We start from the raw sequence: 25,076 nt of genomic DNA on the forward strand, positions 1-25,076 counted from the left end.
TTGTTACTATATGACAAAACTTTATCTAAATAAAATGCCTACAACACTTTCTATCAGAGTATAATAATAATAAAAATAGAGTGCAAGTAGTAATTGGAGCTTCAGTGGTTCCAGGATGTATTATGTAGGAGTGACTTGGACTGATCAGGCCCAGACAGTGATCCCTCTATACATGAGCCTGGAGGTTTCCCACTCCTGGTGATGATGTAATTATTTATCCAGACCTCCGAACTAATTAGCAGCATCAGCTGGTTGCCACACTACTTATATGTGTCTGTCTCCTAACAGACTGTGAGCTCCTCCGGGAATGGTTTGGTTTGGGCAGCTCACTTTTCAACTCCAAGGGAAGAGCAATTGGGCAGCTCTTAGCTGCACTGGTTCAGTCTTCGCTAGTGGGAAAGGCAGACACTCACTCTAAATGAGTTTGTCCCAGGGAAAGACCACCCACCAGGAAGCTCACCTCTGTGATCTTAGCCCACACTCATGCTCAGGCCTTTGTTGATATTGTATGCCAGTGAGGACCAGACATCTCATTACAGGTAAATGTATCGCATATAGGATCACTTAGCTTTCTTTTCAAATTGATCCATTTTATTTTATTATTATTATTTTTTTAATGTTTATTTATTCTTAAGAGGGAAAGAGAGAGAGCACAGCAGGGGAGGGGCAGAAAGAGAGGGAGACACAGAATCCAAAACAGGCTCCAGGCTCTGAGCTGTCAGCACTGAGCCCAACGCAGGGCTCGAACCCATGAACCGTGAGATCATGACCTGAGCTGGAGTCAGATGCTTAACCTACTGAGCCACCCAGGTGCCCCCAAATTGATTCGTTTTAAAATCTCATCTTAGTCCAAATTCTGTGCTACTTTAAGATAGGGCATGGCCCAGTAAGGGCAGTAGAGAGCAGATGAGCACTTCCAATACATTTTCTTGAGATCTTCACATAGTTGGCCCCTTCTTCTCCTTTTCTTCACTCAAATATCTTCTCTGAAATATCTTACCCAGATCTATACTCAGTAGCCCCCACTCCAGTCCTTACCCCAAACTTCTCTTTCTTCAAAGCACTTGTCAGTTTAGAAATGATTTTATTTATGTATTGTTTATTTTTTGGCCAACTCCTTATAATATAGGCTCCATGAGAGGAGGGACCCTGCCTCTTTCACTTCTATATCCCTAGTTATGAAGTTATTGGCAGTAGTCCAAATGAGAGATGATGATGATTTGCAAAAAAGTAATAACAGTGATAGTGATGACATAGGGTTATAATCAGGATATTTTAGATGTAAGGCCAAAGAGATTTGACCAAAGAATTGGATATTAGTGAGACAGACAGGAGGCAAGTTTCATTCCTGGGATGTTAACTTAAGCTACCAGTTAGATGCTGGTACCATATACTGAGATGGAAAACAGTCAGAAGGATTAGGCTTAGAAGCAGGTGATGAATTAAGTTTTAGAGGCCTATTCCATATGCAAGTGAACATACCAACTAAGCAGTTGGATGTTCAAGTAGGGGTATATCCACATACATTGGGTAGAGATAAAGTCTGAAAGTAAAATGTTGGAATATATCCGTATATATAAAATATATTTTTTCTGTATATTGCCAAGGGACCAGATGAAATCACCTAGGAATAGTATTCATGGAAACAAAAGGAGCACCCAAGACTTATTCCAGGTGCAGTCCAACATTTAGAAAGCTGCCAGAGGAAAAAGAATCAGCAAAGAAAACCATTAAGGAGCAGCCAATAAGAAGAAAGCCAGAAATATATGGTTTCACTGAAGCCAAAAAACAAAGTGTTTCAGTAATGAAGGATTACTCAAGCAACATGTCTTTCAGTCAAAACACATATCTAATCATTAATAAAAACAACTCTTACTTTTATGTTTCAAAGTTTAACATCTCTTTTATTGATTAAGTGTGCCCAGTTTGGACCAAAGCAGAGCTATGATATGACAATGTATCTTTAGCAAAAAATATAAAATATGGGTTATAACTTTTATTATATGTAACTTTGTGTTCTTCAACATTTTAAGGACAATGTGTTCTTTTCTTTATATATATTCTGTTTTCCCATATAGGTTTAACTCCTGCTATGAACTAATTCTCTCACGTTTTTGCACCTGGGACTTCAGGCCATATGGTATTACTGGAGTGAAAGTAAAACGTATCATCAAAGTTAACAACCGTATTCTGAGACTAAAATTTGAAGAGAAACTCCAGAAGTTTCTTGACAATGAAGATATGCATGATTCAGAGTAAGAAGTTAAATTCCGTAAGGAACATTTTTACAGAAGTCTGATTTTATTTTGTAAAGAGTCATTCTGTTTTAAAAGCTTACAATATTGGAGTGCCTGGGTGGCTCAGTCTGTTAAGCGCCCAACTTCAGCTCAGGTCATGATCTCACGGATCATGGGCTTGAGCCCCGTGTTGGACTTTGCTTGGAGCCTGCTTGGGATTCTCTCTCCCTCCGCCCTCTCTTCCCCTCCCCTGCTCGGTCTCAATCTCGCTCTCGCTCTCTCTCTCTCAAAAATAAATGAACATTTTTTTTTAAGTTCACAATATTGAAAATATGCCTTGTTAGTAAATATTTCCTTTTCATGCATCTCCCTTGAGGAGGATGACATCATAGTTTACCCACACTGGGGCCTTTTTTGTTTTTTAAGTTTTCATTTGTCCATTTTGAAAGAGACAGAGAGAGAGCAAGCAGGTGAGGGGCAGAGAGGGAAAATCCCAAGCAGACTCCTCGCTGTTGGCCCAGAACCTGATGCAAGGCTCGAACCCACAAACCTTGAGATCATGACCTGAGCCAAAGTCAGACGCTCAACCAACTGAGCCACCCAGGTGCCCCTGGGGCTCTTTTTGAGACTGAGGGGGATTGGAGGCTTAGTAATGACACTGGACATTCACTATAAATGGGAAATATCCAGGGCAGGATATATGATTGTCTTATCTATGCCTAAGCTCTTTTGAAATCAATTCTCAAATTTTTTTTATCTTAATTATTCTTAAGGAGCTATCGAAAGATGCTGGAATGTCTTTTTTATGTTTTTGATCCTGAAGTTACAGTGAAGAAAAAGCATCTGCTACAAATACTTGAAAAAGGATTCAAAGACAGTGAAACGAACAAGGTAGCATAAAATGTCATTCAGAATAATGCTTTCTTCCTAATGAATAAAGCCCTGCCATTGGTTAGACAGGGCTTGGTTCTCAATCCTTTTATTCATATTTATAGCCAACTTCTGCTATTTCACAGAAAGCTTGGTGCTACAAAGTATAGCATCTTTCTTCTTTGAATTATACCAGAATAAGTCCATTAATTAATTTATCTGCCTATCTAATATTTCTATGTATCCTATTTTCATGCTGTGATCCTTTTGTTAATGATCTTGAAATCTATTTCTCTAATCTCTTTTAAACACTCTAGGGTCTTCTCCATCTTGAAAAAAAAAAGTCCATTCGCTGAACACTGCTATGCTTTCTGGTTGTCATCCTGTTTTTCTTTCTCTCTTACTGCCACCACTTCTTTATTTTCTACTTCTTTGTCTGCACCTTGCTCCCTGGTCACTCTGAGCTCCAAAATATCCAGTCACCCTTTCTCTGTCTTCTGCTCTCTTGCTGAGGCAGCTGTAACACCCTGTTGTACAGCAGTGCTCCCTCACCCTTTTCACATCATGGCGCACACAAAAATGACAATGTTGTTGCATTTAAATCCTGGCTTTCCTACTCAGGAGCTAAGTGACTTCACCTCTATGTGCATTTTTATTCCTATATATAAAATGAAGGTAATAATAGTATCTACTTCACAGAGTTGTGGTTAGGATTTAGTGAGGTATGCATTCAAAAGTTTTTGGATACTGGTACACCACTCCATGTTCATAACACCATTATTCATAATAGCCAAAAAGTCAAAACAACCCAAATGCCCCTCAAGACACAATGGATAAACAAAATATGATATAGCCATCCAATGGCACACTAGCCATAAAAAGGATTTAAATTCTGATACATTCTGATCCATGGTTAAACCTTGAAAGTATTACGCTAAGTGAAAAAAGCCAAACACAAATTTACAATTATTGTATGATTCCACTTATATGAGGTACGTAGAATAGGCAAATTGGTACAGACAGAAAGTAGAATAGAGGTTAGCAGGGGATGAGGATGGAAGGATAGGGAGTCATTCTTTAATGAGTGCAGAGCTTCTATGGGGATGATGAAAAGTTCTGGAAATGAATAGTGGTGATGGTTGCACAACATTGTGAATGTACTCCATGCCAATGAATTGTACACTTAAAAACGGTTAAAATGGTAGTTTTACTTCATGTACTTTTTACAGTTAAAAAAAAAATCACCAAAACAGCATTCCAGCCATTCAGTGGAGAATGGATTGGAGGGAGTAGGAGCTGATGGCAGGAGGTTACATAGGGGGGATACTGCAGCAGCAGGCCAGAGGGACAGTGGCTTCAGCAGGCTGGTGTGGCGAAAGTGCCCTTATGTACTTTCTGGAAGAGAAGAAAGAAAGAGGGGAGGAATAAAGGATTTGAAAAAGTAGAGTGGAGTGCTCAGGGTGATTCCAGAGAACTATGAACCATCATGGGCACGAAGGTTGGCAGAAAGATGAGGCTAACATTTCTGTGTGTTTCCTGCTTGCCCGACACTGTGCCTAGCGCCTTATCTCCTGCCGCTCCTTTAGGAGATGCGGTATCTCTAATCCTTCAAACAGCCAGCTATTCAGTATGGTAGCCACCACCCGCATGTGACTGCTGAGCATTTGAAATGTGACTAGTCGGAATTGAGATGTGCTAAAAAGTTTTAAATAAATCTCAGTTTTGGTATAGAAAAGAGATTATAATTTCTTATACTGATTACATATTGAAATGATAATATTTCAGATAGATTACATTAAATAGAATGTATTATTAAAATTTACCCAGAAAGTTCTTGGGACCAGTTCCTGGCACATAGAAAGTTTTTTGGGTTTTTTTTGTTTTGTTTTTTGTTTTTTGGGCTTTTTAAAGATTTTATTTAAATTCCATGTGCCATACGTATGAGTTTCAGGTGTACAAAAGAGTGATTCAGCACTTCCATTACAGGTCCCCGTGCTCATCACAAGTGCACTCCTTAATCTCCATCACTGACTTTACCCATCCCCCTCCCCACCTCCCGTCTGGTAACCATCAGTACCTTCTCTATAGTTAAGAGTCTGTTTCTTGGTTTGCCTCTCTTTTTTCCCCCCCTCTGTGTTAATTTGTTTTGTTTCATAAATTCCATATTAGAGTGAAATCATGTGGTATGTCTTTCTGTGACTGACTTATTTCTTGTAGCATAATACTCTTTAGCTCCTATTATTCAGCCATAAAAAAGAACATAATCTTACCATTTGCAATGAGGTGGATGGAGCTAGAGAGCATTATGCTGCATGAAATAAGTCAGTCAGAGAAAGATAAATATCATGTTAGTTCATAGAAAATTTTAAAATAAGATTTACCATTATTCTCTGAAGTATTTGATACTATTGACTGCTCTTTCCTTTTCGAAACTCCCCTTTGGCATCCATAATATTACACTAATGTTATTCTCCTATTTTTCTGATTGTCTTGTCTTTGTTTTCTTTTAATTCTTCCTCTTCCCTCTAAACATGAGAATACCACAAGATTAAGGCTTAATAATCTTGTTTTTCTCCACACATGATCAATTACTCTCATTGTTAAAATCTTAGAAATGGAGTATAATTGGCTAGAAAAATCACTGTGTAGCATGTAGCATATTTTTTATGCTATTATGTGCACACAGGAAATCAAGATAAATGTACATGTACTGCATTGTTTAAGAGGTGGGATAAGATTAAAAAGCATGAGCTGTGTAAGCAGTTTAGAAGACAGATTTGGCTTAGGTTGGCAGTGACTTTGTAAGGCAGAGGGCTGGCTTACATCATTACTCTCTTTGATGCCCAAGGACTTGGTCAATAGACTTAAGGAGTATCATTTATTCCACTTGGCTTTCTCCAAAGTGTACGTCCTCAGCCAGCCCACCTCCTGCTCTCTGCTCTGACACCCACAGCTGCCATTCCTATGTGATTAACCGGTTTTATCTCCTTCTACAATATGTCTAAAACCAGCCTTTAATATTTTGTCCATAACCAACTCTCTCCTTGTCTTATTTCTACCAACAATGCTGTCACTCTCCACTGACCAGGTTCAAAGCTTTGAAATTATATCCAACCACTCCCTTTTTCATTATCCCTGTATCTAATCATTTACCATTGTAGTGATTCTTCCTTTACCATATCACTTTGCATTCTTCCTTTCCCTCCCTGTTCCTATTGCCTGCCACCACTTAGAACATTCCCTCTAATCTTTGCCAGTAGTTTCCTAATAGGCAACTCTGCCCTTGGTCTTCCCTCTATTCCTTCCACCTTTAAAAGGACAGACAAATTAATCTTTCCTAAAACATTATTTTCATAGCACACACTGCATTGTTCTCATGATGAAAATCCTTCAGTCTCTTCCCATTACTCATGATAATGAAGTCCAAATCCCTCTGCCTTGCACTTAAGGCCCCTCAAAATCTAGCTTCAACCAGACTCCCTATTACCAAATACAACAAATATCCCAAATGAAGTATGTACTTTCTTTGTGATTCTCCTAAACATACCTCAGTGCTATGCCTCCTTTTGATGAAATGATCTTCCCTACTTTTTTCTTTTGGCAAACTTACCCTTCAAGTCTCGACTTAAGGACTTCCTCCTTTGCGAAGGCTTTCCTGAGTTCTCAGATAGTAGGATCCCTTTTGCCTAGTTTACAGGTTTATCAGAAAATCCATTAAAATGGAGAACTAGGGGCGCCCAGGTGGCTCAGTTGGAAGAGCATGTGACTCTTGATCTCAGGGTCGTGAGTTCAAGCCCCACATGGGGTGTAGAGTTCACTTAAATAACACTTAAAAAAAGGAGAACTTTAAATAAATTATTTACTTAAGGAACACTTTAGCAAGCTTAACATATATGCTGCTGAAGCGAGCACCCCTTCAGCAAATTTAAAACATATAAACTTACATTTCATTCATCTATCTTTTTACATAGGGCCAAAGCCTCTGAGTATGAGGTTGAAACTCCTGATAATCTTTCTTACATCAGACCATAACCATATTACATATTAGTTTCAGTTTCTTTAAAGTTGAGCATGAACTTGAGTGCAAGAATCAATCTAGTTTTAGTTTGTATGCTCCCCCTTGCCACCACCAAGCTTTTATATTTGCCCCATTTACACATGCTGTAGCAGAAGCTTTTAATGATTAGTCTCTACAGAATCTTACCAACACTTTCCACTTATTTTTCACAGAAACAGCTCTCATCCTTGTTCATGTTTCATTGTTTTATTTCATGTGTATAATTTCAATAACAAATACAACTGGTATAAAACATTTAGGAACAAAATTAACCAACTTTTTGTAAGCGTACAACACAGCTGGGGAGAACAGAAATATATCAGTTTTTTTTTAATTTTTATTATTGAAGTATAGTTGACATACAGTGTTATAGTAGTTTCTGGTGTACAACATAGTGATTCGACAATTCTATACATTACTCAGTGCTCACTAGAATAAGTGTAGTCACCATCTGTCACCATATAATGTTACTAACAGTATCACTGACTATATTCCCTATGCTAGTATTTTTTACAGTACCCTCTTATCCTTGAATTGTCACCATACTATGGTATTTAGAAAGGATGGAAATTACTGCTTAATCCTGTGAGTCGTTTAGCGGAAGCTGGTTAAGTGGCAATCAGTGGCAGTTGAGAATTTTATTGTAGCACATTTGTTATACTAAAATACAATTGAGAGGAGTTAAGATGACACAGAAGTAAGCTGTAACCTCAAACACAGCTGTATTGAGGTTAGGTCACTTGAACACCCAGGAAATCGATCTATGGAGTGGCAGAAGGATCTCCACGGCAATCATGGTGTGCATCTCTCTACAAGACCTTGAGGACAGGGACTTTCTTTAGAGATTCCTAGTGGAAATCTGATTAATGAATGATGGATAGTTGAATAGATGGATGATAGTTGAATAGACAATCGTACCTGTTTCTATACCTTCATATGCTTTCTCCTCTTAAAAAGACTTTCTTTTAAGATTTTTGATTGGAATTATGTCTAATCTTTAAAGCCTAGCATTGATCCCTCACCTCTACAAAGATGGTTCTTAAAAACATTTCGTTTAAAAAAGGAGATCTTATTTGACACATCTTGTGATGGTTTGTATTTTTTTAATGTTTAATGTTTATTTATTTATGTTGAGAGAGAGTACACAAGCATGAGCAGGGTAGAGGCAGAGGAAGAGGGAGAGGCAAATCCCAAGGAGGCTCCGTGCTCAGCGTGGAGCCTGACACAGAACTGGATCTCATTGGATCATGTGACATCATGACCTGAGCCAAAATCAAGAATTGGACACTTAATTGATTGAGCCACGCAGGCACCCTGTGATGGTTTGTATTTTTAATTACTGGGTACAGTTTCCATCTTCCCCCCTCTTTCTTCTTTTCTTTTTTCCTTTTTTTTTTTTACATTTTCTGATTCTTTTTGTTGTTGTTATCTATTTATTTTTTAAATCATTTTATTTTTTAATCGTAAGTATACTCTTTAATCCCCATTCACTATTTCCCCCATCCTCCCACCTACCTTCCCTCTGATAACTATCAATTTGTTCTCTATAGTTAAGAGTCTGTTTCTTGGTTTCTCTCTTTCTCTTTTTCCTTTGCTTGTTTATTTTGTTTCTTAAATTCCACGTATGAGTGAAATCATATGGTATTTGTCTTCCTCTGACTTATTTCACTTAGCATTATACTCTCTAGATCCATCCATATCACAAGTGGCACAATTTTATTATCTTTTACAAATGAATTATATTCCACTGTGCATATATACCACATCTTTATCCATTCATCTATCGGGGGACAATTAGGCTGCTTCCATAGTTTGGCTATTGTAAATAATGCTGCATAAACTTGGGGGTTCAAGAATAATTTTGAATTAGTGTTTTTATTTTGTGTGTGCAAATATCCAGTAGTATGATTACTGGACTGTAGGGTAGTTCTTTTTTTAACATTTTGAGGAACCTCCATATTGTTTTCCACAGTGGCTGCATCAGAGTGCATTCCCACCAACAGTACAAGAGGGTTCCTTTTTCTCCACACCCTTGCCAACACTTGTTTCTTGTATTGTTGATTTTAGCCTTTCTGACAAGTGAGGGGTGATCTCTCATTGTAGTTTTCATTTGCATTTCCCTGATGATGAGTGATGTTGAACATCATTTTATGTGTCTGTTGGCCATTTGTATCTCTTCTCTGGAGAAATGTCTGTTCATGCCTTCTGCCCATTTTTTAATTGGGCTATTTGTTTTTTGGGTATTGAGTTTTATAAATACTTTATATATTCTAGAAACTAACCCTTTATTGGGTAAAGCATTTGCAAATATCTTCTCTCATTTAGTAGGTCGCCGTTTTGTTCTGTTGATTGTTTCCTTCGCTGTGCAGAAACTTTCTATTTTGATGTAGTCCTGACAGTTTATTTTTGCTTTTATTTCCCTTGCCTTAGGAGACATATCTAGAAAAATGTTGCTATAGCCAATGTCAGAGAGATTGCTGCCTGTGCTGTCTTCACCATCTTCCCTCTCTCACTTGAGGACCAAGACCAGGCTATAGCTGCACAATGCCACGTACACAGCTTGTATCTAATGAACAGTTAGTGATGTTCATGGGAAATCTGATAAGGTTATATTTACTGGGATGTGAAATTTATGGTAACATGAGCAACATTTTAGTATTTATATTTTAAAAACTTCTTTGGGGGGGCGCCTGGGTGGCTCAGTCAGTTGAGCATTCAACTTCGGCTCAGGTCATATCTCACAGACATGAGTCTGAGCCCTGCATCGGGTTCTGTGCTGACAGCTCAGCCTGTCCCTCTTGTTCTCTGCCCCTCCCCCACTCACACTCTGTGTCTCTCTCTCTCTCTCTCTCTCTCTCTCTCAAAAATAAATAAACATTAAAAAAATTTTAAAACCTCTTTGGGTAACAGCTTTTAGTAAGAAAAAGTAAATAAGCAACTCAGCATTTATAGAAAACATATTTTTTAGATAATTTGGGTACTAATATTAAACTTGTAATAATTTCAAAACTCTGAGATAGTGACAAGGAGAAGCAGACCTGAGTTCAAATTATGACTTTGCTAATTTCTACTTCTGTCCTTGGATAGATTATATAATCTCTCTTAGCTCTAGGTTTTCTACTACTAAAAATAGAGATTTTATTTGTTCTTCAGAGCTGTCATAGCAAGTGATATGAATTTTAGAGTATTACTGTATTTCTTTTTTGTTGTTGTTGTTTATTTCTTTTGAGAGAGACAGTGAAAGCATGAGTGGGGAGGGGCAGAGAGAGAGGAGGGAGTGAGACTCCCAAGCAGGCTCTGCACTGTCAGCACAAAGCCTGGTCCAGGGCTCAAACTCAGGAACTATGAGATCACGACCTGAGCTGAAGTTGGACACTTAACCAACTGAGCCACCCAGGCACCCCTGTATTACTGTATTTCTGATAAAACATTTTTAAGAAATAAATCTAGTCCCAACGCAAACTAAAATTTCCATGCATTAGCACAATGAGATGTATCTGGAAAGCCACGTAGATTATTAAACCAAGAACACTATTTATACCAAATCTTTATCCATGTATCTATATTTACCTATATCTCACATATAAGTAAGAACCTACAGGGTTTTCTTTTTTGGAATTTACATGATTACTAGTGGAGTATCATTGAAAATGTGTAAGACTATAGCTCCTGCACCGCACAGTGTTGTCAGTCCTGACTCTGGCTGCTTTTACAGGAACGAATACTGTGTATCACTTTTCATAAACCTATTTGCATGTAAATTTAAAGCATATTATATAAATGGCCTTACAGAATGAAGTTGCACCTGAAAGTTATCTACTGCTTTTCAATGAATCTAGCCCTTTTTTTTTTTTTGCCCAGACACATAAACATAAACTAATAAGCCATCTGTATTGAAGCTGAAGTACTGTCAGTTTTGTAAAAATACTCAGCTTTGTTTTTTCTTTGCAGCTGCCTCTCAGAAAAGAAGCTGTTATTCTCGCTAACAGCCTAAGTATGTGTGAGGGTCCCAGAATTGAATTTCTACAGCAAAAGTACAAAGATGAGAAGAACTCTCCTGAGCATGAGCTCTTCAGGCATGGTAATACAAATATATGGTATTTCTGAACTTTTTAGTTTTAAGCCTTTGTTAATTATTTTCATAACATTTTTAATACTTGGCTTTATCAATCAGGAAGATTTTCCAGAAACTATTTTATTTAGTATTTACCAGTATAGTGAAATACGACTTTCTGATCTGTAACTTTACAATTTATGAACAAATACTTACTGATTATTGTGTCAACATTAATAGAATGGGACTCATTTGTTACTCACATTTAATCCAATTTATATGAAACCGGCTGCTTTTGTTCATTCGAGGGCCAAGCCAAGCCTAGGGTCCTCCTACTGCACCACCATCTTAGTTCCTTGCTGTCTACTTTTGTTCATTAACTTGTGTCCTAAAAATAAACTCAGTATATATGCATGCCTCTCTCTCTCTCTCTCTCTCTCTCTCTCACACACACACACACACACACCACCCCAAATTCATAGGAAAGAGAAAAGAGAACTTGGCACAATTATGCAGTAGTCATCATGCCAAGCACTTGGGAAGGCAGGACTTAATCATTTTCATAGATACAAGAAAACCTGGTTGCAAATCTAAAACTGGCTAAAGACAAACTGTAGTGTACAGATTTCTTTATAAATTGCCTCATAGAAGATAAAATTTTGGTACTTTATTCACAATGATCAGTACTTTATTTGCATCTTGAATATATAGATAGATAAAAGCATATGAGCCAATTTGCAGGACACTTCTGGGAGAGGTCCCCTTGTAACCACACACTGGGGAAAAGTCCAGCTCATTAGGTCCTCTTGCCTCACCCTTCCACTGTTCATGCTTCAGTTCCACCAGTATTATGGAATGTTTACTATGTGTTAGGCACTTGGTAGTAGTATGGATATAGTCTTTACAAACCAGACACAGTTGCTCCTTTATGGTACTGACAAATATTAATAAGCACACAAATAAATGTAAAATTAAAATTTTCATAACATAACAATTTCATAACAAAGAGGAAATGTTAGTGCATATTACCAAAGAATATATAATACGGAGAATTGACCTGGTCAGGAAGTAAGGGACACCTATTCTTTGGTCTCCACTATACACCTACTGAAGACTGGGCAGTCAGAAATTTGGTTAAATTAAGTCTATAAGAGTGATATTCTAGGTTCCAGACTAGAGCTCTGCTAGGATTATTCATGACAAACTACATGTGTCTTGCAGCCTTTCATTCAGTTAATGATAATCAGAAAATTAAGCAGATAATTGAATATAGAAAGAACTCCTTATTAAAAAAAAAACCATTTGCTTCTTTTTTCTCATGCTCTTCCATTCCCATCTTAAGAAACACCTCATCATGTTTTTCTAGATCCTTCTGAAATGTTTCCCAAAACAGTTAGGTTCTTTCAACTCGCATTCTGTAACTCGTATAGTGTAAAAAAAGTCATCTAAATGTTTTGTCTAGTGATTACAAGTTACATTATAGGATTCAGTGACTCCTAGACATCCTTAGGATTGAGAGAATCCAAAGGTTTCTTAGAAATCTAAAGGGAAAAGAAATGTTTATCCATTTAGTAGACATGTATTGAGTACCTCCCATGATCTAAGTGATGTGCTAGGTGCTGATGATTCAGAGATGAATTTTTACCCAGTTAATAACAACAACAAAAAGTTTCTTACTTCAAATCACATGATAAAAAACATTGCTAACTTATTTTCTTTCCTTATTCCTTTTCTGTAAAGCTTTGCTTTAATCACAGGAATCCTCTTTTATAATTATTTCATTTGTTCAACAAATATTTACCGAGTTTCTGTTTTGCTATACAATGACAAACAAGGTAGCAAGGATCTCTGCCCTTACAGAACACATAGTCAAGTCTGGGACTAATAAGGAAGGTGATATGGGAAAATTACTAAAATGAATTACTGTTAAAATGATGTTTTATTCATATTTAGGCATCCTCCTCATTACAAAGGTTTTCCTTGGCCAGAGTGTTCAGGCTCGTGAACAGGACTCCATCAATCAAGCTAACTATCCAATGGTTAATTCAGTGTTTGCTCCTCGAAAATATTTACTAAGTATGTCTGCCGTAAAGAGAAATGTGCTTTAATTTTTCTGAATACAAAATGCTTGTATTTAATACAGATGTATAGAGCTTAATCTCTACTTAATAAAGTTTGTAAACTTTTCTAAAAAAAATCTAGTGCTGGCTACTAATGAACTATTTTTCTGTTCCCTGCTTCAATGACATTTATATATGTGTGTGTATAGATTTTTAATTTTGTGAACATTTATTTTTTGAGAGAGAGAGAGACCATGAGCAGAGGAGAGAGTCAGAGGGAGGGGGAACAGAGAGAATCTTAAGCAGACTCCATGCTTAGCATGGAGCCTGACACAGGGCTGGACCCTGGGATCATGACCTGAGCTGAAGTCAACAGTCAGGTGCTTAACCAACTGAGCCACCTAGTCACCCTTGTAAACTTTTATATTTACACATTCATGCATACTGTTATATGAAATTTCATGTATTTTATACATATACTATGTATGTATTTCATACATCATATGAATATTATATACATATATGTGATATAATACATATATATTACATATATATTATATATTTCATGTATAGTCTATGTATTTCATGTATATTATATGTATTTCAAAAGATAAACCCATCCTTTTTTTTTTTGAGAGAGAGAGAGAGCAAGCCGGAGCAGGGAAAAGGAAGAGGGGGGCGGGGAGAAGAATCTTAAGCAGGCTCCACACACAGTGTGGAGCCCAATGTGGGGCTCAATCCCATGACCCTGGGATCATGATCTGAACCGAAATCAAGAGTCAGAGACTTAACCAACTGAGCCACCCAGGCACCCCAAACCCACCCACTTTTAACAACAAAGGTTTTTGAGTAATACATTTGTCAAAAGTATATTTGAATAGAAAAATGACAAAGTATGAAAAGGAAAAGGACATGATGAAAAAAATTAAACCCTACTAGTCTATGTAGTGAAAAGGTGACTAGTAATTTCTAGAATTAAGAAACTGTCGCTTTACTCAAAGTCCACTAATTTAAATGTTAATCACATCTAAAATTACTTTAGTAGCAAGGTCTAGACTGCTATTTCACCAACTAGGCACCATAGCCTAGACGAGTAAACACATAAAATCAACCATCACAATCCACCCCCTGTCTATGTGGCACTCATACACACCTTCCTATGCCATACTAAATAGTCAAATAAATAAACTAAGAGGCAAAATGGGTGAGGATGGTCAAAAGTTAAAAACTTCCAGTTTTGAGATTTAAAAAAGTCTTAGGGATTGTAATGTACAGCATGACTGTAGTTAGCAATACTGTACTGGATATTTGAAAGTTGCCAAGAGAGTAAATCTTAAAAGTTCTCAGCACAAGAAAAAAATTGTAACTATCCTTGGTGATGGATGTTAACTATAATTATTGTGATAATTATTTTTCCATGTACACATGTATCAAATTATGTTGTAATCCTAAAGCAAATACAATGTTATATGTAAACTATATCTCAACTTTAAGAACTTAAAAATTAAAGGGTAAAAAAAAACCTGCAGAAAGAAAATTAAACTGTCTAGGAGGGGTGGAAAAATAGGAAAAAAAAAAAACCAGTCTCAATAACGTAATAGTTGGAACTTACTGAATTTATTGTTTATTAATCTGTGTAATAATGAAAAAAGTATATTATGTTTCATTTTGAAGAGTGTTTTTCTTGTTTTGTTATTGATTTTACTCTAGATTCTATCATGGGACAGAGAAACTGTGATTGCAGCATTCGGCAGTTCAAGTGGTTTGTCTTTGATCATGATCTTGTTTTGCCAGAATACATCGTTGAATTTGAGTATATTACAATGGTATGGATGTATTTTTAAAACTGGAATTCCTTAAGTAAGAAAAGAACAGAAATAGTAATTAACAGAAGTCTAATAATGTAGTGTCAAGTTTATACTATATATTTATACGTAAACATACATACAGTGGTTATTCTGTGAAGGGTTCATTTTCAAAAGAAATCATTATGACACCTAAACATTTTTATATGCAAATATGTTACATGAGTAATATATGGCCGTAGTCTCACCGAAAAAGCTTCAAACTATATTGAAGGATATATAATAAACATAAAATCTGATTTCACCTCACCTGCAGCACCACTCCCTTTCATGAAGAAATCCACTATTAACAACTTCATGGGTTTGCTTTCACTGTTTTTTCTATGCATTTACGTATATAACAGCATGTAACATTTTACATAGTAGAATCAAGATCTAAGTATATTGTGATTTCTTTTTGCCTTTAATCATGTTTTGGACATATTTCCACTTCAGTACATATAGGTCTATACTTTATTCTTTTGGTGACTGCATTCTATCCAGTAATATCTAATTTATTTGACTATTCTCTTGTTCATGAAACATATAGGTTGTTTCCAGTTTTATTACTGTTTAAAAAGTATTTCAGTGAATATCATTATATATTCATCCTTATATAAATATGGAAGTTTCTCTGTAGAATAGATTGATACAATTGGATAGTCAAAGGATATACACATTTTAAATTCTGATACATTTTGCCAGTATTCTCCACAAAGCCTTGGCCATTTTACAAATTTCCAACAGTATGTGACAGAGCTTGTTTCTTTGCATGCTTACCAAAACAAGATATTATCAATCTTTTACTTTTCCACTCTGTGGGCAAGAAAAGGATATTTGATTCTTTAATAGGCTATGGATTATTTATAGTTTTATAAATCACTTGTTATATCCTTGGACTTTTCTTCTTTTAAAATGTTTTTAATGTTTATTTTATTTTTGAGAGAGAGAGAGAGAGAGAGAGTGCAGGGGAAGGGCAGAGAAAGAGGGAGACACAGAATCTGAAGCAGGCTCCGGGTTCTGAGCTGTCAGCACCCAGCCCAATGCGGTGCTTGAACTCACGAACCACGAGATCATGACCTGAGGCAAAGTCGGTCAGTTTACCAACTGAGCCACCCAGGCACCCCATCTTTTGACTATTTTCTATTGGACTCTATTTTTTTATATTGATTGGAAAAATCCTTATATGCATCCTGGATATTAATCCTTTATCTTATATACACGTTGCGAATATTTTATGTCACTTGTCTTTTAAATCTATTTGTAGCAAAACCTTATTTGTCATTATTAATTTGCAATTTCCTGGTTAATTTTTAAGAGGTCAGATCGCTCCAAATTTCCTGATATGGATTCTGGGTTTTATGTCTCATTACAGAAGGCTTATATAAATATCTTCTTTATTTTCTTCCAATAACTATATAGGTTGTTCTACAACTTTAAGTTTTTTTAAGTACATCTGGAAATTATTTTATGTCATGTGAGAGAGGAATATCAAATAATTTTTCCTTAAAAATGGATAGCTACTTGACCAAGCATCATCTTTTTGTTCTATTTTGAAGTGCCATCTTTATTGTTAAAATTATTTTCATATATAAGGGGTTTATTTATAGATCCTTCTATTCCATTGATCTCTTTGTCTAATCTTGGACCCCTCCCACATTGTTTTGGTTATTACAACTTTGATGATATACTTTGATATGCGACAGGGTAAATTCCCTTTCCCTGCCCTCACTCATCTTTTAAAAATTTTTCTTGGCTATTCTTGAGCACTTTCTCTTCCAAAAAGAAGTTAGAATCAGCTTGTTAAGTTTTATTTTAAAATCCTATTTAGTAATATAAAAATAGGGAGGGGGACAAAACATAAGAGACTCTTAAATATGGAGAACAAACAGAGGGTTACGGGAGGGGTTGTGGGAGAGGGGATGGGTGAGGGGCATTAAGGAATCTACCCCTGAAATCATTGTTGCACTATATGCTAACTAACTTGGATGTAAATTTAAAATAAATAAATAAATACATACATACATACATACATACATACATACATAAACAAATAAATAAAATCCTATTTAGGATTTGATTGAGATTGTATTGAATTTAAACCTTAATTTGGGACAAACTGTTCTGCAGTATTGGACTTCTCATCCAGGAACATGATAAGTTATTCCATTTACTCAAGTCCTCCCTACAGTTTTCTTTATTCAGGTTTTAAGTGTAATTCCGGGCACTTAGGCACTTATATTTTTACGTTGCTATTATGAATGAAACTGTTTCAGTCAAGTATGCTTTCAGCAAAGACCCAGACAAATAGTAGAAACCCAAACAAACTGTTAACATAACTCAAATAACAGGAAGTCAAGAGGTGGGCAGTCCTGGCTGTTGAGACTGTTCAGTGACTGATGTCAGCAAAGACCTTAGCTCCATCATCCATCTGCTTGCCACTTCATTAGCTCTTTTGATCTGAAGAGTCAGTTCTTTCTTCACTTCCGGGAAGTTTTCTTCTCTTAATTCCTCCATTATCTTCTCTCTTCCATTCTGTGTTCAGCCCTCTGGAACCTTGATTGGTTAAACACTGGACTTTCTGAGTTGATCCTCCATTTCTTTTAATTTTCTCTCTCTCATATTTTACATCTCCATTTAAAAATTCTATTATTCTGGAAGATTTCCTCAATATTAACCTCTGCTAATTTGATCATTGCTAATTTGATCTGCTGCCATATCCATTTGGTTTCTCAGAGCATTTAGTGAATACTTTCATTTCACTAATTATTTTTATTTTGACTCTAAAGTGTTACCATGTTCCTTTCTCTTTTTTTAAGTTTATTTATTTATTTTGAGACAGAGAAATAGAGACACAGCACAAGTGGAGGTGGGGCAGAAAGAGAGAGGGAAAGAGAGAATCCCAAGCAGGTTCCACGCTGTCAAGCACAGAGCCCAATGTGGGACTCGAACTCACAAACCATGAGATCATGACCCGAGCTGAAATCAAGAGTCAGACACTTAACCAACTGAGCCACCAGGCACTCCACTCAATTCTTTTCGATAGCAGCCTGTTCTATTAGGGATGCTTTATTCCCCCAGATTTTAAAATAATTCTCTTATGGACCATTTTTTTTCTAGAGCCACTTCTGTTTATGTTTTTTATGCTCATTCATCCACAGTTTTTACCATAATTACTTAATCACCTGCTAATTACCTAGAGCATCCTACTGCTATTTTACTTGTTCACTCTGAACATCAAATTTCTCTGGATCTGTTCTTCAGAGTGGTTTATCTCCCACATATGTTTTGGCTACAGGTTACATTTCTGCTCCCATTTGTCTGTCAGTTTGGTCCCCTCTGATTTGTGTCTCACAATTCTTAGTCTTTTGTTGGCGCTCTCTCCACTGTTGAAAAATATTTAAAAATTATCTTTTGCCAGTTTTCAAGGACTTTTCAATGGGAGGGGATGAACATATTTGTTCTTAGCCCACAATTTTAATCTACTCTCACTGGTTTTCTAATGTGATTCTAATCATGATAGATATTATCATATAAACGAAAAAAACTTAATTAGTCTTTCTACATAGCCTACTTCTTATTCAAAGTGATAAATACAGCAACCAAATTTTCAATATTTTTAATAAATTTTTTTAGGTAAAGCCTCACTCTTTATTTTCTTCATTCAACAATGTTATTCTAGAAGAAAGCAAAAAAAATTCAGAAGGATCATTACTGTCTCAGGATTTGCAATTTGATGATGAAGTTATAAAAATGGATCCCAGGATCAAGCCCAGACCAAAACTTATTAATTTGGATGATAAAACAATACTTTCCCTTGCCAAGACTAACATTTACAGTCATATTGTGGTGAGTATTATAAGGAATAAAATTTGGGGACAGAAACCTTGAATTTGGAATCATAATCTACCATAAGAAGTCTAAAGATACTAAAGCACCTATCTGGTGATGCCAGTCATCATGCTGTCAAAATTAAAAGGACCTTGACCTCTCCTTCTTTGTGGACTAGATCAGATCAGTGTTGTCTGGTAGTAATATAATATAAACCATATATGTAATTGAAAATTTTCTATTAGCCATGTTAAGAAAGTTTTCTTAATTAAAAGATTAATTTTAATAAATCCAATTTTTCTAAAATATTAACATTTCAATATGCAATCAATATGGAGAGTCATTCATCAGTTTCATACTAAGTCCTTGAAATGTGGAGTATATTTGCAGATGACAGCACTTGCAGCCCATCTCAAATCACACGAGCCACATTAGTGCTCAAAAGCCACATGTCACTAGTAGCTACTGTACAGGACAGTACAAGCCTAGAGGGTACCCTTCTAGTTTACAAGGGATTTTATTACTGAAAAAAAAAAGCTTTCTTTAAATGACTAAGACAGTTAAGTTTCAAATCAGTTCCCAGGATTAGTCAACATAGAATATTAGAGATTTATCTTTACAAAATTAATTAATAATTTGAGTTACTATTGAAGTGACATACTTTATTTAATTAATTTATTTTTAGTTAACATATAGTGTAATATTAGTTTCAGGAGTAGAGTTCAGTGATTCATGACTTACAGGTAACACTGAGTTCTCATCATAACAAATGCCCTCCTTAATACCCATCATCCCTTTAGCCCATCCCCCCACTCACCTCCCTTCCAGCAACCCTGTTTTTTCTCAATAGTTAAGACTCTGTTTTATGGTTTGCCTCTCTCTCTTTTTCCCTGTATGTTCATCTGTTTTGTTAAGTTCCACATATGAGTGAAATCATGTTATTTGTCTTTCTCTGATTTATTTTGCTTAGCATAATACACTCTAGCTCCAACCACATCATTGCAAATGGCAAGATTTCATTCTTTTTGAGGGCTGAGTAATATTCCATTATATAGAAATATATAATAGAATATATAGATAGATAATGGAATATCCATATCTATAGATATTCTATTATATATATATATATATCTAATCTAATATGTATATATAGATATATAATGGAATATATATATACCACCATATATAATGGAATTATGTATACACACACACACACTCACACCACCTCTTCTTTATCCATTCATCAGTCAGGGGTTTTGGGCTCTTTCCATAATTTGGCTATTGTTAATAATGCTACTGTAAACATCAAGATGTATATGTCCCTTCAAATCAATATTTTTTTATCCTTTGGGTAAATACCTAGTGGTGCAATTGCTGGCTTGTAGGGTAGTTCTATTTTTATCTTTTTGAGGAGCCTCCATACTGTTTTCCAGAGTGGCTGCACCAGTTTGCATTCTCACCAACAGTGTAAGAGGGTTCCCCTTTGTCCACATCCTTGCCGACATCTGTTGTTTTCTGAGTTGTTAATTTTAGCCGTTCTCATAAGTGTGAGATGATACCTCATTGTACTTTTGATTTGTATTTCCCTGATGATGGGTGATGTTGAGCATTTTTTCATGTGTCTGTTACTCATCTGGATGTCTTCTTTAGAAAAATGTCTATTCATGTCTTTTGCCCATTTCTTAACTGAATTGTTTGTTTTTGAGTGTTGAACTTTATAAATTCTTTATAGATTTTGGATACTTATGCTTTATCAGATATATCATTTGCAAATATCTTCTCCCATTCTAAAGGTTGCTTTTTTCGTTCTGTTGATTATTTCCTTTGCTATGCAAAAGGTTTTTATCTTAATGAAGTCCCAATGTTCATTTTTGCTTTTGTTTTCTTGCCCCTGGAGACATGCCTAGTAAGAAGTTGCTACAGCCAATGTCAAAGAGGTTGATGCTTGTGTTCTCCTCTAGGATTTTCACATTTAGGTGTTTCATCCATTTTGAATTTATTTTTGTGTATGGTGTAAGAAAGTGGTCCAGTTTCAGTTTTTTGCATGTTGCTGTCCAGTTTTCCCAACACCATTTGTTGAGACTATCTTTTTTCCATCAGATATTCTTTCCTGCTTTGTCGAAGATTAGTTGACCATATAGTTGTGCGTCCATTTCTGGGTTTTCTATTCTGTTCCATTGATCTATGTTGAAGCAACTTACTATACACAGAGGCAACTCTACTGAGATATGAAGTCTGCCTCCACACCTTGACTTTCAGATCTGTCCACTTCAAATCTGCTACCATTCTATGCAAACTACCATTATCTCTGACCTAGACTATTGCCATAGCCTTCTAATACTCTGTCATTCAACATTGCACAACTCCAGGAAGTGCAATTCACATTATATTCTATTAATGTGTTCTTTGGGTGCCATTCATAACTGAATATAACTCAATATGGGGGTTAGAGGGTACCACCTAGAGCTGTACAATAGAGGCTTTGTCCTGCTTTCACTTTGAGCCCCCAATTTATTCTGCATGTTGAAGCTAGAGCAATCTTTTCAAGATACAAATTTGCTCATATCTTTGTTACCCCTTACCACTCTTCCTTGAAATCTTCAAATGATTTTCCATTGTTTTAAAAGTAAAACCAAAGTCCTTAATATGGCCTATAAGATTCTGAATGGCCTGGATCCTGGCCTACCTTTCCAGACTCTTTCAATATTACCCTCTCTTTAGTTCTCCATGCTCAGCCTCCTTTCTGTTTCTTAAATGCATTCTGCTTGCATCCAACACAGATCCTCTGCACTTTCTAGTCCTCTGCATGGAATGTTCTCCCCTGACCCTCTTCTCCTAGTTAATTCCCACACATCTTTTAGATCTATACTAAAGCAAAGTTTTCTCTTACCTCTGAGTCTGCATCAGATTCCTTTGTTATATGCTCTGTGTCCTTCCGAGACTGTAAATTCCACAGTGGCTGAGGCTGTGGCTATTCTTCGATATGTATATCCCCAGCACCAGGGCAGCAATATAAGATGGTTCAGTGTGCATTGCACAAGAGGGCCAAATCCAAGGGGTACACTTTAAATCTATAGTAGTATATTTACTACAATTTTCTGACAACTGTTCATAGAATTTCTTGTGCTAACAAAATAAGAATATTGTGATAATTTTCTAAAAGCTGAAAATAGTGGTGTCTTGAGGAAAGGATGGATGCTGCTTCAGATCCTCTGTCCCCCACTCTCTCTGCCCCTTCCCTGCTGGTTCTCCCTCTCTATCTCAAAATAAATAAATAAACTTTAAAAAATAAAATAAAATAAAATAAGATAAAATAAAATAAAAACAATATCTTTACAGCAAATGGTTCTTACAAAGTGGGTTTGCTTGAACTGCAGAAGTAGCAAACAAATTAATATCTGATACACTGAGAAGACAAGTATCTGATTGATACTTGAGAAGACAAGTTATTCTCACATGACATTATCTTTCTATGTGTGCCCTGAAAGCTGAGATACAGATAAATATTCAGAAATTATTTTTATCTTGAAAGTCAATTACATTGTTCCAATGTGACATTTCTAGATCACTTGTTTATGAAGACAATTTTTTTCAAGTGACTATATAAAACAAAAAGAATGAAAAAATGTTTAAAAAATTTTTAATGTTGCTTTATTTTATTTTTATCTTAAAGTTTATTTATTTTTGAGAGACAGAGAGAGATAGAACACTAGCAGGGGAGGGGCAGAGAGAGAGAGAGAGAGGGAGACACAGAATCCAAAGCAGGCTCTAGGCTCCAGCTGTCAGCACAGAGCCTGCCATGGGGCTCAAACCTACAAACTGTGAGATCATGACCTAAGCCAAAGTCAGACATTTAACAGACTGAGTCACCCAGGAACCCCTATTTACTTTATTTTTGACTGAGAGAGAGAGACAGAGACAGAGACAGAGACAGAGACAGAGACAAAGAGTGAGTGAATAGTGCAGGGGCAGAGAGTTGCAGGGGAGAGAGAATCCCAAGCAGGCTCAGTGATGTCAGTGCAGTGCCCGATGCAGGGATCAATCCCATGAACCATGAGATCATGACCTGAGCTGAAATCAAGAGTCAGATGTTTAATTGACTGAGCCACTCAGGGGCCCCCAAAATATTTTTGAAAATAAGAAGTGTGGTCAATAGTTTTGAGTCTGCTTCTGAAAATATTTAGAAAACATCTTTTTTCAAGGGGTTGCTTTGGTCCAACTATGTTGTCACCATCCACCAAATCTTCAAGTCTAGGAGATTAAGTTTGACCTTAACCAGTTATTATTAGGGAGGAAGGAAAGCTTCATGACATGATGGCAGTACCACCATCTGCATCATAAATGTGCCGTATAGCGATTATAAGAACATTCTTTGAGTTGACGTGGAGAAATTATTGTTTCTGCCCTATAAGGTAAAGAGTTCATATTTGAGTAATAAATTTTTTATAATAAAGCTTTAGTAATGAAAAGCTTAAATGCATGAGTTTGATTGGATTGAGCTTCCACAACATACATTTCTATAGATTTAAAGGGATTAAATAAACGTTAAAAAAAAAAAACAGCAATAGTTTAAAAAAAAAGGTAGGCCTTCTTTAATTATCTTTGGTTTGTAAGATAAAAAACAGTGAGGAGGAGAATAAGACTTCAGAATACCTGGCTTGCTTGTGACCTCCACCTGACTGCCTTAATTTGATCAATACCCATAACATAAGAATGGAAGAACCTCTCATCCTAAACTTGCATATACTGCCTAAAAGCCAGGAAAACCTTCTAGGGCTTCTAGTAAAAATAATGGCTACTACAACAAGAATGTTTAGACATCACACCCTTTATTCTCCTTCCTTTGTGCCATTACTATAAGAGAAACCGAGGGTACACACACACACACCTCTTATTTTCTTTTCAGTCTTCCCCTCTAGATTGAGTTTTTTAGGACACCTAAAAATAAATAAAATATATAGAAATAAAGGTGGGAGATGGGAGGGAATGAGTGAAATAGGTGAAGGGGATTAAGAGTACACTCATTGCGATGAGCACTGAGAAATGTATAAATTGGTGAATCCCTATCTTATACACCTGAAACTAATATAACACTGTATGCTAATTATACCTGAATAAAAAAGAATATAGTTATTAGTTGTATGTCTGGCTTGTATGTCTGGCTTTTGCACCGATTTATTCATCTAGCATTTACTGAGCATTTGCTATGTTTTAGGCAATGAGTTAAGCATTGGAGGTTCAAAATGAGTTATCTTCCCTATCTCAAGGACATCATTTTAGCAGAGGAGACAGATATGTATACAAATACAAATTTGCAAAGGCAAATTTTAAAATTTTAGTATATCTTTAAGGAACAGGCCCTGTGTTTGTAAAGACCCTAACTTTGGCAACTTGTGGTTAGATTTAACTAAAGACAGACTGATGGTATGAATAGCCAGTGGATACTATTGTAGTAGTCCAAAGGACAATAATAGTCTGAACTAAAACACTTTTAGTAGTAATGGTATGGAATGGTTGGTTTGAGAAACATTTCTAGAATCAAATGCATATGGAAAAGAGGAAAACGGGGTGGTCAACAATAACTGTTGGATAGATAGTCAAACTCTTAATCAGGATTGAAAAAATAGACTACCAGGCAGATATGTATGGAAAATGATGAATTCAGTTTGGACATGTTAAGTGTAAGGTATCTGTAGATACCAAAATGTGACCTGTAGAATAAACTACTCTGCATAAATTGACCCTTCTTAACAATTTTAACTAAATTTTGACAACTATTTGACATGTAGATGTTTCTCCCTGCCAAGAATTTGGTTATATCCACAGTATAATAGGGCATAAGATGGTGGTGGTGAGTGAAGAGAGTTGGGAAGTAGATGCTTGATTTTATCATAATACCAATTTGTTGTGAATATTAAAACATTTTTAATTATATGAAAACATTTTTATATTAAATTATATTAAAACATTTTTCCTGTGCCACTGCTTATTCTGTAGACTATGCATAAACATAATCTTCACTTGATACCTCTCACGATGGTGTAGTGTAAAGACGGAAAAATATATAGACATCAGGGTATCCTCTAAATATTAAAAAAAAAAAACAACTGTAATAACACTCAT

The 25,076-nt window shown here is 36.0% G+C and overlaps 1 protein-coding gene and 1 long non-coding RNA gene across 14 annotated transcripts in view; one reads left to right on the forward strand and one right to left on the reverse strand.

Moving 5' to 3' along the window:
- LRRC9 (leucine rich repeat containing 9) overlaps window positions 1–25,076 on the forward strand; it is a 118,754-nt gene that overhangs the window by 32,627 nt on the left and 61,051 nt on the right. For 6 of the 8 annotated variants that reach the window (XR_008417210.1, XM_019451647.2, XM_019451640.2 and 3 more), the window contains 6 exons: window positions 2,079–2,255; window positions 3,011–3,128; window positions 11,116–11,245; window positions 13,172–13,294; window positions 14,989–15,104; window positions 18,759–18,971. Coding sequence is in view for 7 of the 8 variants with exons in the window: in XM_019451647.2 (XP_019307192.2) it covers window positions 2,079–2,255; window positions 3,011–3,128; window positions 11,116–11,245; window positions 13,172–13,294; window positions 14,989–15,104; window positions 18,759–18,971 (877 nt within the window). In the remaining variant the exon portion in view is untranslated. The remainder of the gene's footprint in view (window positions 1–2,078; window positions 2,256–3,010; window positions 3,129–11,115; window positions 11,246–13,171; window positions 13,295–14,988; window positions 15,105–18,758; window positions 18,972–25,076) is intronic. The other 2 variants (XM_019451646.2, XM_019451643.2) reach the window with 2 other exon arrangements.
- LOC109268387 (uncharacterized) overlaps window positions 4,297–25,076 on the reverse strand; it is a 98,473-nt gene continuing 77,693 nt past the window's right edge. For 5 of the 6 annotated variants that reach the window (XR_008417213.1, XR_008417212.1, XR_008417211.1 and 2 more), the window contains one exon: window positions 4,297–4,502. This is a non-coding gene — a long non-coding RNA (uncharacterized LOC109268387). Of the gene's footprint in view, window positions 4,503–14,876; window positions 15,134–25,076 lie in introns of those variants that run through there. The other variant, XR_008417216.1, reaches the window with a different exon arrangement.

This window comes from Panthera pardus, unplaced genomic scaffold, assembly GCF_024362965.1.
Source record: "Panthera pardus isolate Hobbes unplaced genomic scaffold, ASM2436296v1 HiC_scaffold_24, whole genome shotgun sequence".
Classification (NCBI taxonomy): Eukaryota; Metazoa; Chordata; class Mammalia; order Carnivora; family Felidae; genus Panthera; species Panthera pardus.